Source organism: Sphaeramia orbicularis, chromosome 5 (assembly GCF_902148855.1).
Source record: "Sphaeramia orbicularis chromosome 5, fSphaOr1.1, whole genome shotgun sequence".
Classification (NCBI taxonomy): domain Eukaryota; kingdom Metazoa; phylum Chordata; class Actinopteri; order Kurtiformes; family Apogonidae; genus Sphaeramia; species Sphaeramia orbicularis.
The window spans coordinates 47,653,730-47,668,153 of record NC_043961.1 but is presented as its reverse complement, the minus strand read 5'-3'; the positions used below and the strand labels follow the sequence as shown (position 1 = coordinate 47,668,153).

Below are 14,424 nucleotides of genomic sequence, written 5' to 3'. Positions count from 1 at the left end.
TGATAGATGACAACTGAAAGAAAGAAAGAAAGAAAGAAAGAAAGAAAGAAAGAAAGAAAGAAAGAAAGAAAGAAAGAAAGAAAGAAAGAAAGAAAGAAAGAAAGAAAGAAAGAAAGAAAGAAAGAAAGAAAGAAAAAGAAAATGGGAGCATTGGCTGTTTACAGTGGCTGAACAGGCCTGAACACTGGCAGCAGCACAATCGCTGAACACACACAGTATTCACACAGTCACAATACAGGGAGATTGCAGCAGCAGAAGTTTCCCAAAGACATCTTGAAATGAGCTAGCTTAAACACTTTCAAATATACCTGAGTCATGCTGCACATCAGCACAGCCAGAGCAGCGTCTGCTGCCTGCACACACCTGCACATTTCTGAAACAACACGAAAGACACTCAGAACAAACACCAAACTGACCCTATATAACCCCCCTCACCCAAAATAAAAAAAAAACACTTCTCCTTTTCCCATCCCACTGTTTTCCCCCCTTTCTCCCTCCCTCAATGCAATGAGTCAGACATTCAATCACAGCCATTTTCTGTCCCCGCAGAAACACCAGCACACATCACACAGTGAGGAGGAGGAGGAGGAGTGGAAAGGGGAGGGGGAGTTCAGCGAGGATGCCCGACAAGTAAATCAGAGGGACTCCGGCACATGACGGCGCATTATCACTGGGACAAGATTTAAAAAGGATTCACAGATAATAAAGACAGCAGTAACGCTACACTCATCCACACTGACAACACACTAAACAAACTACATATACACAACTTACAAGGATAGCTATTCATAACCTGTTTCTATCATTTGTTTAGTTTGATGAGATTATCTCTTAACATCTGGTAAAGGAGAAAAAACTGACCAGACTAAAACTAGTGACTAATGACATGATGTTAGAACCAGTGGAATATAGGGCTGAGAAAATACTGATACACTTGAGTATTGTGATGAGATACTGTGCTGATTCTCAAAAACTCTGGATTTGATTTTTAACAGTTTAGTGTAGAGCTGTGTTTCCATAAAATGTTAAGGAAGTTTGAAGGAAACATCTGAAAGGCACAAAAATGCAATTAAAAAACCCCACAAATATATGTGTGAATTAATCTATTGCTAGACTTCGACCAGACCTCCTGCATGGAACTTTCAGTTAAAACAGTTCAATTATTTGCTTGATTAGCCAAATAACATTTTTCTTATTCTTATGTCTAGATCATAGTATTTTGTATTCAGGCAACAAGGCAGTAAATACTGTGTCTATAAAGGAGATGACCCAAAATGTCCTCATAGTCATGAAGCATACATTCACCATTTACAGCATTTTGAAAGACATGACACAGATTAAACGTAAAAAAAAAAAAAAAAGACCTATTTCACGAGAACAGTCTTTCTTTATCGTCTCCAAATACATAATCATGATATCTTGTGTTTTCAATAAATTCCTTCAGGCCATGTGTTTGCATTTATTTTCTTTGTTCATGCTACATACATCCACAAATGTCTAGTGTGGAGTATCATTAGGTATATATGGAGAGACAACACAAAGGGTGCACATCTTTGTCTCAAACCGCTGTGGTGTTTGTTACAGTTTGAAGAATATGTCAAAGCGTATTTGCAAAGATTATTGAATATAATGTAGAATTAAATACAGTGCCTGTCATAAGTATTCACCCCCTTGGATGTTTTACCCTTTTATTGGCTTTCATAAATCAATCGTGGTCAATAAAATTTGGCCTTTTTCACACAAAAATGTATTGGAAAAAAACTATTTAATGTGAAAGTGAAAACAGATTTCTACAAAGTAATGTCAATGAAACAAAAATATATATAAGAAAAATAATTGTTTGCATAATTATTCGCCCCCTTCAAGTCAGTATTTAGTCGATGCACCTTTGGCTGCAATCACAGCACCGAGTCTGTGTGGATAAGTCTCAGTCACTTGCACATCTGCACACTGCAATTTTATTCCATTCTTCCTTGCAAAACTGCTCAAGCTCTGTCAGGTTGCGCAGGTATCGGGGATGAACAGCCCTTTTCAAGTCCAGCCACAAATTCTCTATAGGATTGAGGTCTGCCCTTTAACTCGGCCACTCCAGAACATTTACCTGGTTCTTTTTAAATCATTCCTGTGTAGTTTTTGCAGTATGCTTCAGATCATTGTCTTGCTGGAAAATAAATCTTCTCCCAAGGCGTAGTTCCCTTGCAGACTGAATAAGATTGTCCCCCCGGATTTTGGTGTATTTTGCAGCATTCATTCTGCCCTCTACCTTTACAAACCCTCCAGAGCTGGCTGCTGAGAAACATCTCCATAGCATGTTGCTGCCACCACCATGCTTCACAGTGGGGATGGTGTGTTTTTGGTGATGTGCAGTGTTTGGTTTCCACCAAACATAACGTCTTGTCTGATGGCCACAAAGCTCAATTTTGATCTCATCAGACCAAAGAACCTTCTTCCACTTGACCATGGAGTCTTCCACATGCCTTTTGGCAAACTGTAGTCAAGATCTAATATGAATTTTCTCCAGCAGTGGCTTTCACATTGCCACTCTCCCATAAAGCTTTGACCAGTGAAGAACCAGGGCAGCAGTTGCTATATGCAGTCTGTCCCATCTCAGCAGCTGAAGCTTGCAACTCCTTCAGAGTATTCGTAGGGGTCTTGGTGGCTTTTCTTACTCGTCTCCTACTTGCACGATCACTCAGTAACGAGGACAGCCTGATCTAGGCATATTCACACATGTGCCACATGCCTTCCATTTCCTGATGATTGATTTCACTGAACTCCAGGGGACGTTCAATGCCTTGGAAATGTTTTTGTATCTATCCCCTGACTTGTACTTTTCAATAACCCCTTCCCTGAGTTGCTTGGAGTGTTCTTCTGTCTTCATGGTGTAATGGTAGCCAGGAATACTGATCAACCAGTCTCTGGACCCTCCAGACACAGGTGTTTTATACCTCAGTCACTTGAGACACACCTACACCACTCAGGTGATCCTCATTTCACTAATTGTGGGACTATTGGCATCAATTGGATGGACCTCTATTGAATTAGACCATTAAATTTAAAAGGGGATGAATAATTATGCAAACAATAATTTTTCTTTATATATTTTTCTTTCACTGATATTACTTTGTAGAAGTCTGCTTTCACTTTGACATTTAAGAGTTTTTTCCAAAAACATTTTGTGTGGAAAAAGGCCAAATGTTACTCACCATGATTGATTTATGAAAGCAATAAAAGGGTAAAACATCCAAGGGGATGAATACTTATGATAAGCACTGTAAGTGCGGTCTCCCAGACACTGGAAGCTAATGTTAGCAAGATAGGAACCTGCCATGCTAGGCTCAACTAGAATTGATCACACTATGATCAGTCACAAGATGGCAAGTGCAAATAACATACAGGAGCTGAAAGATCTGCCTGCATCTGTTAAATCAGCTCTGTAGGAAAATTTGAGGTTCTGGGTGAACTATGAAAGCAAAGGAGAGTAAGTCGTGGGTTGGACAACGTCTGCCTCATTCTACAGAGGTTCACTGTTTACATTGAGGATGCACTGCTCATCAAACTCTTGATTGGTACTGGTGGTTGAAACAATAATTGTACTGTAGCTAAACAGTTAGTATCAACATGTATTTAACAACTGAATGAAACATACATAACTTATGCCATGGCTGAGCTTCAGTTAGTCAAGAAACTTTTTGTGCAGTAACAATCAGCCACTGCCAATATATTGATGGCAGAAAAGTACAAGTTTTGGCTTTTTTACATTAAATAATTGTCTTGATTGGAAACAGCATAATGCAATAGTTTATTCAGAAACATTTTCAACTATTTTTATATAATGTCCTAGGCAGTGGACAGCCTTTTTTTAAGTAAAGCTGTGAAACTCTTGTTCCCTACAGAGGACACATATGCACTGCTGGGTGTTAAAGAGAACCTGTAGTGAATTTTCATTGCTAGCTATTTCAAAAGATTCCATATAATACTAGCTGCTCTGTCAGGTAACTTAAATCATACCCCTTTGTCAAGTACATGTGAGTACTAAGTCACTGCTCTGTCAGTCAGGTATAGTCAGCGACATCATGCCTCCTTCACAGACTGTTCCAGCACTGGTAGTGACACAGACTCATTGTGTTGTCCGATTACCTAGGCTGTGATGGACTGGTCACTGACCACGTTGAGTGGACACCAGTCTAAGATGACACATTATCAACCAGTGCTGGGTCGCGTCCCTAGGACAACGGTGGAGTGCAAAGCTTACAGTTGAACAAAACAGGCAAAAACCCGTGCTTTCCACTCAGTCTTGCTCACTGACTGCTGCTTGTTTACTCAACACTCAATCACTCGGAATCAACGCAGGTACGTCACTTACAATGGCTGCTGCCCATAGGTTCTGGCCCCTACCATAATTCAAGTAATAAAAAGGTCTAGTGTAGTGCATTTACTTTATTTTGTTTACTGAATTTACGCCTCTCTTGCTTATAAGTAATACACAAAGCACAATTAATGTTGTAAGCATGACCAGTACAGGTACACTTTAAGTACCTCAAGTACCTTAAGTACCTCAACCAATGGATGTTTGGTTATTTGTTGGTTGGTGCACTGTTAAATTACATTTTACATATTGCTTATGGGATGTACTCTCTACTTCAAGGGGGGACAACAATTCATCCCTCTTTACTGACTTTACATTGCATGAAGATGGTTACTTGACAGTTCTGTGTGCTTGCTGAAAAATGACATAAAGTTGTTGTGGTTTTTTAATTTATTTAAGCATTATTTAATGAGGAAAGGCCAAGACAAGCAGCAGCACAGGGATCCTTTGTTTGTTAATGTATGCAGCAGACCTTTTATAAAGCAATGTGTCAATTCATCAGTGAAATAGTGGCATCAGAAGACACTGGCCTCTTCTATCGTTACTGGCCAAACAGTAAATAAGATGATATTCTGATAACAAGCAGCGCACTCCAATCAGTTCTGTTTCAATAGTACCAAGTCTAGTTCAGTATGCTACCCTGTTTCTGAATTAATCACTAGAAGCTCACAGTGTGCTGAACTCTGCGTGCTTCTGATGATAAGTAAATATGGACAATAAACACCAGTTAATTTAAGTCAACCCTATAAACTCTGAGTTAAGTCTGGAAGTGGTTATGGTTATAATAATAATAATAATAATAATAATAATAATTCAATAAGCAGTGGTTATTGACTAAACTGTTATTTTAAACATCTGTATTTGGATCAGAACAGTATTTTGGGAATAATGCCTTCTTTATTCTAAAACTGTTAGTTTTAGGCTACTATATTTCTGTAAATTAGATATTTTGAAAACATCTATTCATTTATCATACCAGAATCTAACAAATGAAATACTTCTTTATCAGAAAGGACATTTATTTCACTTCAGAGTGGACACAGACCAAAAACTGAATCTAATCTTAAACTGTTAACTGTATGTTTCTACAGTATATATTTATTTACTGCAACACTGCATTTAATCAGTGAAAAGTTTATGAACCTTATGAACTTCAGAAGGGATGTGGGGGAGAGGCCCCATGAATTTCAGGATGAAGTTTACAACTCAGAAAACCTGACAAACATGCCTCGTCTTCTGAGACAAAACAAACCTTTCCCCGGTCACGCCGTTTGGACCTTGTATGTGAACTGCTTCCAGTCGAAAGCAGCCTACGCAACACAAGCTGAACATGACATCCAACATGTAATAGAGGACAACAGCATCCTTGCATAGGAGGAGTGTGTGACCGTAAGGTGTCAGGAAGTGTTGAAGAAAAAGAAAACAAGTTAAAAACAAGCTAACACAAACATCAGGGGAGCATGACAGAGCAAAAACACAGTCAGGGAAGCTTCAGTGACTTCCTCCTCATCACACTGAGACAACAAAGCATCACCGTCCCGTCAACTTCTTCTTCCCTTTTTTATTTTTATCAGATGAATTGGATGATATAATGGGGTGTATCCAGGGTTTGACATTTTCATTTAATGCTAACAACCTTCATCAATAATGCTGAAGTTGTCTCTCTCCTAACACACTCGCTCATTCTTGTTCCTTCTGCAGCCTGCCTGAGTTAAAAATAGCTCTCCCCTCTCTCTTTCTCTGCTTCTCCGTTTACATAAGCACATAGAGGGGGGAGGGGAGCACTTCCGGTCTGGCCACCCAGCTCAGCATCTGATCCATAACACTGGGGCTGCTGGGTGTGGGAGAGAGGGGAAGGGGAGGGGAGGAGGGGGAGGAGAGGAGAGGAGAGGAGAGGAGAGGAGAGGAGAGGAGAGGAGAGGAGAGGAGAGGAGAGGAGAGGAGAGGAGAGGAGAGGAGAGGAGAGGAGAGGAGAGGAGAGGAGAGGAGAGGAGAGGAGAGGAGAGGATCCCGCAATGCAGGGAAGCCCTCCGCTTTTCTATTCCTATCTTTCCCTTCGACCACTTCTCTATTTCAATCGCCCTGTCTCTCCGTAAGCTTAGCAACCTCTGTCCACAATCACATTACTTAACGCAAGATTTTAAGCACCTTCACTTCTTCAAGAGCTTCTAATGACACACCACCTCCTCCTCAAACACACACATGTAAGTAACAGACATCTGTGGTCAGCCACAAGAGCATGTAGGGAGAGTAAATGACAAGGACATCATTCCCACAGTGACTAATACAACTATCTCACACATCTAGATGAATGCAGGGGGCAAATATCTACACAAATGCTTAAGAATTATTATAGTTATCCAAAACTAAGGTTAAAACTAAAATTAGCAGTGAAGAAAATAATTTAGCTATCTGAGAAAGAGCTCCAACAGTCAAAGTAAGGTTGGGAGCCAAAGCTCAAGACAAAGTTGGAACCAGAACCAGAACTCATGATAAGTTTAGAAAGGAGCTTGTATGCATGGTGACTATGACAAAGTAATGAAAGAAGAGGAGTGTTCCCTTACTTTAGGAAACAAAACAACAATAAGGCAAAGTGCGCTACATGCAGTAGGCTAAATCTTATGTCTTAAATCTATTAGCTTGTTCTGATGATGAACTGGGCTGTGGACGGGGTGTTTTTCAGTTCATCGCGGGGATAGTGTATGCTGTACAGAACAGGAAGGGACAGAAGAGAAAGTAGTTGATTGCACTTTGTGTTGCTCAAAAAAGTAAAAAAAGGCATAACCAAATATACTTTGTCAGCGATCAATATACCAAATACGAGCGATGCAACAGTACCCAGGAAAACCGTGTACTGTTCGGTCCGCCCTGCACGGGACAATCCGCCCTTATGGACCGCGGGATTTTGGTTTTGCAATATATTTTGAATTGGCGCTTTATATACTGCTCTCTCACTCTCTCTGGACATGCATGTGAAGCCCCACCCCTCAGTGAGACACAGCGGATAGAGAAGCAGCTTTTGTCTCAACACATAGATTCCTGCACAGGTCCACCAGTATTCCAAACCCGCTCCCGTCCATACCCGCGTACATTAGACCTGCAACCTGACCCGACCCGTGATTAAACACATTGTCTACACAGTAACTCATTTTTAAGTACAGAGACATGCTATTACATGGAAATGCGTACGGTAAACAACCGTGGCGTATTTATACCACCGTTTTCTTTTACATCCCTATGCAGAACAGGAATTTATTTATTTAAAAAAAAGCTCCCTTTACGCCTTATGTGTGCACATGCCTGTTTTATACAACTGTGCACAAGTAGTCAAGGAATAAGAAAGTGTTATATCCTTCAGTACAGAAAGTGTTATTTTATTCAGTACAGTGATAGAATTTGTTCCTACTGTGAAATTCAGATTTTACTGACAAGCAAAATAAAAATATAATTTTGAGAGAAAAAAAACTGTTCTCTGTACGCACAAAACGCGTACCTAAACCGGAACGGACCGGTACGGACCGAACCGTGGGATACCTGTGCCGTTGCACCCTTACCTAATACACACACATACAGCTGAGGAAGCAGTTCTTAACTACTAACATATGCAACAAATGAATATATATGTTTGTCTGCAAATAAAAAAAAGAAGACTTTCTGTTGCCTAACCATTTTACAATTTTTAAAAACCATTTTTGAATCAAAACAGGGAATGGACAAGAAAAGGATCTGATAAAATCGCAATAGCCAGTCCTAAATATATATGTGGGATTTCCCAGGCTCACACATAGACCAACTGAGGAGTGACATTTATACAGATAAATAACATGTGAGGGGAGAAGGTTTGTTAATGCAGTACTGTTTACCGACACAGTGGTAGGAAACAAATGTGTTGTTTGGGCCACAACCTAAAGTGTTGCAGTTTAAACTCACAGAAGTGAGTGGCTACATTTTTAGAATCTGGAATCAGTTCATTAAGTGATTAATCGTTGCAGCTCTGAACTGAAATACAAATAACAAATACAATGAACCGTGACTGACCAGAAGGAAAAATTAAATACACACCTGATCAAAATTTTAAGACCTGTTGAAAAATTGCATGAATCTACATTTTGCACTGTTGGATCTTGAAAAGGTTCTAAGTAGATTTTCAAAATGCAAAATGCTTTTTGTATTTTGCAATTTTTCTGCTGGTCTTAAAATTTTGATCAGGAGTGTATCACTACATGTCAAATTGGTTCAATATGGGACCTTAAGTAAATAAAGTTTTGGAAATCATAGTTGGCTTTGTCTTGCATTCCTTCATCCTACTCTTTTCAGTTTCTATAAATCAACACTTTCCGCTTTGTACTTAAAATAAAACAAACTAAAACTTAATGAAAACTCAACTAAAACTAGTCAGTTTCCCAAAAATAAAAATTAAACTACCTTAGCACTTGAAAATGAAAGACAAAACCTCTGTCTTGCAGTGCCATTTGATAAAATAAATACAAGTATTCAAATAAATTATTACTTTATATGTGCATGTTAGCACAACCTCCACATAAACGCACATGCTTATGTATGCATGCAAGAGTTGTCAAGCCTCCATTCTTCATGAATTCACATTCATGTGACCACTGCATGCCTTACAGCAGAGGCAGGCCTGATCCAGATCAAAAGATGGATAAAAAAAAAAAACAGAAAAGAAGGAGAGAGGGAGCTTGGAACAGAGGAGGGAGAGCAGGGAGAGACTGAGGAGGTTAAAGTGCTTTTATGGAAAATAGAGAGAAATGATTTCAATACACAGAAGCAAGGATGGAGGGTATCTACAGGAATAAATAAGTCAAATTTAAGTCATTTTAAAGACCACTTCAGATTAAATTTAAGACCAAACTCATGATTGGAAACACATACCACCAGGGGATATATACTCTTTACAGGTAAACACACAACACTAAGCTAAAATGAGTGCTCTTACAAACTCTGCATGTGCCACTCTACTGCCTTCAAACTACGATGCAGTGTAAGACAATTAAAGCCTTCATAACAATGTCAAGACTCCAGTATTAACCACAATAATAATCATCATACTCATGTCTTTTGTAGTTAAATTGGCATTTTGGTTACATACACAAGTTTCAAATTGCTGAGCAGGCTGGCTAGCAAAACCTCAGTTTAACAGACTTCTCTAAAATACCTTCATGTGACTAAAAAACCTTAAGTCTGAATTAAAAGACAATTTAATACTTTTGTTTAATGTTCAGTATTTGTGCGTTTGCAATGTAGACAGTTCTTATACCAATGCCAATAACTAACATGACATTTTGTCTAACTGTCAATGCTAATACTCATGTTATTTCTTTATTTTGTTTGTTGATATCCAGCCCCCCTTGAAGAAATCTATGTAATATACAGTAAATATATTAATAGTTAATATTTTAAAGTCTTTCCACCCTTCATCACATTGTCTTTGAATTAAATCAGATTCAAACGTACAAATTTTTGAGAAAACCTTTGATATAATATTCAGGGTTCCTACAGGTTTCTACAAGTTAAATTTGAGACTTTTTAAGACCTTTTTAAGACTACTTAGAACAGAATTTAATGCCCATTTCACACGGCCATACTGGCAAAAATTTGTGAGTTCTAGAATTTAGGAAAATGCATTTATTTACTCCAACGCCTTGATTCCCATTGTTCCAAGTCATTTCTCACTGGGGGCTACAAAGTTAGCAATAATTGGTTCGTAATTTCAATATATATTGTTAGGCTGGAACAGGTGGAACTGAGTAGATTAACGTTACTATGCAGCTTGGACATTTCCCAGACATATTTAAACACAATACAGCGAACAAGTTTATGTCAGCATAACTTAAGATCACCATATCAAATCTAATACCTTTTAAAGACTTTTTCAATGTATTGGTAAGTTGGTATGGTATGGTATGGTATGGTATTGAACACAGATTTATAAATTCAAGTCTTTTAAGACTTTTTAAGACCCCAAAAGAAATCTGAACATCAGAGATCAGTATCTGCTAGTGTCATTGGTCGATATTATAAAATATTGGCTAATACTGATTCCAGCCAATATATCTGTGCATCCCGAACTTCAAAAGTCAGCAGGAGTGGAATGTACTCTCAACATACAATTCAAATCTCTTAAAGCTATAAGAGAGCTAACTACACACGGTGAGACAAGCTCTAAATGACGACTGCTACATCTTAACTCTGGTGATAATCAACAAATGATATATAAACATCTAGAAAGCATCAATAAGAAGTTTAAGATGAACAAATAAAATAAAAAATGCTGCCTTATATCCAGTGAGAGACAGACTTTAATGTCAATCCTTTTTTGAGAATGATGATGTAATACTATAAGATTAAGAAGAACTAAAATGACATTCTACTACTTACTCTTCCACTCTTAGACCTAGTCAAGCAGCTGATTCTCACTTAATGTCTAACGAGTGTGCACAAGCCAAAGGAAATCCAGCGTTCATTGTCAGCTCACATTCACACAAGGGTCAGGTCAAGCGGTGACACGGTTACATGTTTTATGTTCAATGGGCTCTAACTGTAAACACATAACCATTACCAATGTGTGTTACATATTTCAGTAGGTATTTGTAAGTACTTAAACGTAGTAAGGATGATGATTGCATAAAATGAAATTTTTAACCAAAAATATTTTAAAATGTGCTCGGTAACAAGGTTTCATCAAAATGTCACTGATTTTGACAAGGTTTGCGCAAAAGTGCTCAACATGTGGTTTCCACAGGAAATTCACTTAAATTTGCCTATGATGCGTTAAATAACATATTAAGCTGCACTTACGTCAAAATGTAGGAAAATATACCGGAAACTTTTGGACTTATTGACACAGATTCAAAGTAACACGGTTTCAATGGGCATAGTGACACAGTTTCAGTTGTTGATCCTATTATGTTTTAAGGACCAATGTGTCTAGAAAACAAGTCAAATATTTTTAATAAAAGTATTTCTTATACATCACAGTAATAAGCTGACAAATGAGTGCATACAGAACAGGATAAGAGAAACTTTGATTTTTCTCATAGATGTGCGTGTTTCCTTGACCTGACCCACAAACCACATATCAAAACACCCATACAGCTCACAATACACAGGCTCCAGAGTCTGCTGTGAATACATGTGAACAAAAGAGTTGCACTGGGAAAATAAAAAAAAAAACAAAAAACAAGCATGTCCTGCTCTTGTAAGCGACTTTAAAATATATAAATGCAATATGTAATATGCAAGAGTAGGTGAAGGGCAAAAAAGACAAAGAGGAGAGAAGAAACTCACTATTGTGCACAGTCAATGAGTTGATATTCATTGGACCTTTCCCAGCAGGCCCGTACACCCTCGTCCTGCCAGAGGCTCTTTGCATGGTCATAATATTCCTGGAAAGAGAACAAGAAAAGATTACCAACATAGATATGATATCACAAATTGAAGTGTGTCTGAATTTCTTGGAAATGAATGTCAAGCATCTTAACAGGCAAAGAAAAAAAACCAAAAACCTGCATACAACCACAGGACTACTTCACTTATTAACGGATGGTAATGTCTGAAAAAACCAACAACAGAGCATCTCTCGGTCTTGATGGGTGAAACCCTTTAAGGACAGATGGTGAGAGGGGGCGATACTCCCTTGCTTAGTTTGGAGTTTGAGGCCAATTTGGAGAGGAGCAGCAGATGAGCGGGCTCTGACAGAGGCAGGAAGCACAACAGTTCACCGAGTTCATGAAGAAACGGAGAGCTTTGTACTGACACAAGGCTTTGCTGTCGCTACACCAGGCCTATCTCCTCACTCTGATCTTCACTTGGTCACATACAATTCAGTCAAGCACAAATAAGCCTTTATGAACTTTTTAATGACTAAATCTGTAACTGGACTCTAAGTTCTACAAAATATTCTCATATGAAGGGATGATTCACTGTATTTGACATTTTCTCTGCTGAAAGAGCATGTTATTACATTAATCAATATTAAAAATCAAAATACTTATTTGCAAATCAATTTATATTCAAAATAATCCACTAATAATACATACCCATATAAGAAAAGCTTTAATACTCATTACAGTTCAATGTAACCCATGTTAAAACATTTATGAAGTTGACTATGGATGAATTTAAGACTTCTTTCATATCCCTACGAGCAAAAACTTTCATGTCCTTCAATATCAATCATGATGAATGTAGAATCATTTTATCCTGAGTCAAGTTGAAGATGTGGCCTTATATTATTTGTAAAAGATAAAATATTAAAAATTGATGTAGAAGCCACAACAAGACAAAAATACACTTAAAAACAAGATGCAACAAGATGAAAACACAGCCATAGCCTTTCATTTAGTGCTCAGTTTCAGAGTATGCAAAATGATTGCAAGCTGAAAACAAAGGGTTTTGGCTAGCAATCCAATAAACCCTAAAAAAAGAAAGAAAGTGTGGTGATAATGATTTTTACTGCAATATCATTCTAATCTCAATAAATACTGTCAAACCCTAGTCCGTGCTGACAGAGCAAAGTGCCGATGATGTACAACATTAGGTGCTGGAAGGCCTTTTCCTGTGACTTTATGTTTTTTACCACTTGATGTTTTATTGACTCCCTATGCAGCCCTGATATCTTTGTACCTAATCTTAGTTATTTGCTTCAAGTTCATTATTTTCTAAGGTTAACCATGTAAAGACACTGTTCACAATGCATATACAGCAACAAAGGGCTTGCATTTCAAACTTTTGTTGAAAATTTAAGTTTCCAGAGGAAGCACTATTGGCCCCTTTTCCACTAGATTCGTAAGAACTTTTATACTAGGAACTTATTTACCTGGGTAAAAGAATCCCTGGTAATTTGCATGATTTGTGTGTCCACCATACCTCAAAGTTCCATAAAATTTATTCAAATAAAGGTTAGTGGTTTGTGTCACAGATTTGAAGTTCCATTGAATGTCTTGGAAAGTATTCAGCAAACACATTCAATAAGGTCCAGGCTCTTGTGAGCGTATCGGCTGAAAACAGTCTTTAGCCTTTTCAGATGGACAGAGATGATTGCATTGCATTTGTTGGAGCGAGCCGAATCCGGTCAGAGTGGCTTGAACCGCGAAGATTTAGAAGTTTGTATTCGACAAATGGACCTTGTCCTTTGTCTAGCTTCTCTTCTTTTACTTCACTTTCCAAATGATCAAAACACAAACAAAGTGATGCTTGTAGTTTGCAGTCACACACTGGCTATAGAGGGTGTACACAAGTGTGGAACGCTACAAGTGTGTTCCACCAATCAGCATTCTTCAGCACACAGCCCCGCCCCCAAGAATTTCTGGGGAATCTAAAAATTCCTACCCCTTATCAGGGAGCTTCTTCAGGAAAAGTTTGGATTCGAGGAAAAGTTTTTAGCTGGATAATTTTTCCAGAAAATACACCGAGGTTTTTCAAAGGTCCTGGAAAAGTTCCTGCAGTGGAAAAGGGGCTATTGTTGATTTTGCAATTTAGGTATTTTTCATAATTTTCAAGAAGCAAAAGCTCTTGCCCAGCTCTAGCTTAACCTTTTCTGAGATAATAGGTTAGATAATCAGAAGTGACTCAATCATTCAAAAAAAAAAAAAAAACCTGTTATGGTTTCACTTATATTTAAGAGCACCTACTGGTAGTTACTAACTACATAACAAAAAATAAAAAGCACATTTTGCTGGGAAAGTCGAACAATAAGAATAGTCACATGTGACAACCAGGCATGTAAATAAACTGTAATTTTTTTTAAGACAGATAAATGTCTAGGGATGTGGTTTTACAAAGAGAAGATATGATAATAAGATGTGAAGGGAATCAGAGCAAGTCTATGGTGTACACAGAGTAAATCTGAGTTAAATATGTAAGAATAAATAAATCAACAGGATGCATCTCGTAAACTAACCACATTCCATTGGGATTTTTTTGCTCATGTTAAAAAAAAAAAACATTGTTCAATTATTTTATTGACTGCGCATTTTTCAATAAAAGAGACAAAAGGTAGGTAATGATTTTTCAGGAAGAGGTCAATGGGGTCA

At 38.0% G+C, this 14,424-nt stretch overlaps 1 protein-coding gene across 1 annotated transcript in view; it reads right to left on the bottom strand.

The window, feature by feature from the left end:
* LOC115419626 (guanine nucleotide-binding protein G(s) subunit alpha-like) overlaps nucleotides 1-14,424 on the bottom strand; it is a 47,213-nt gene that overhangs the window by 17,826 nt on the left and 14,963 nt on the right. Inside the window, exon 5 of the mRNA XM_030134512.1 lies at nucleotides 11,678-11,775. Coding sequence (XP_029990372.1) covers nucleotides 11,678-11,775 — 98 coding nt within the window. The remainder of the gene's footprint in view (nucleotides 1-11,677; nucleotides 11,776-14,424) is intronic.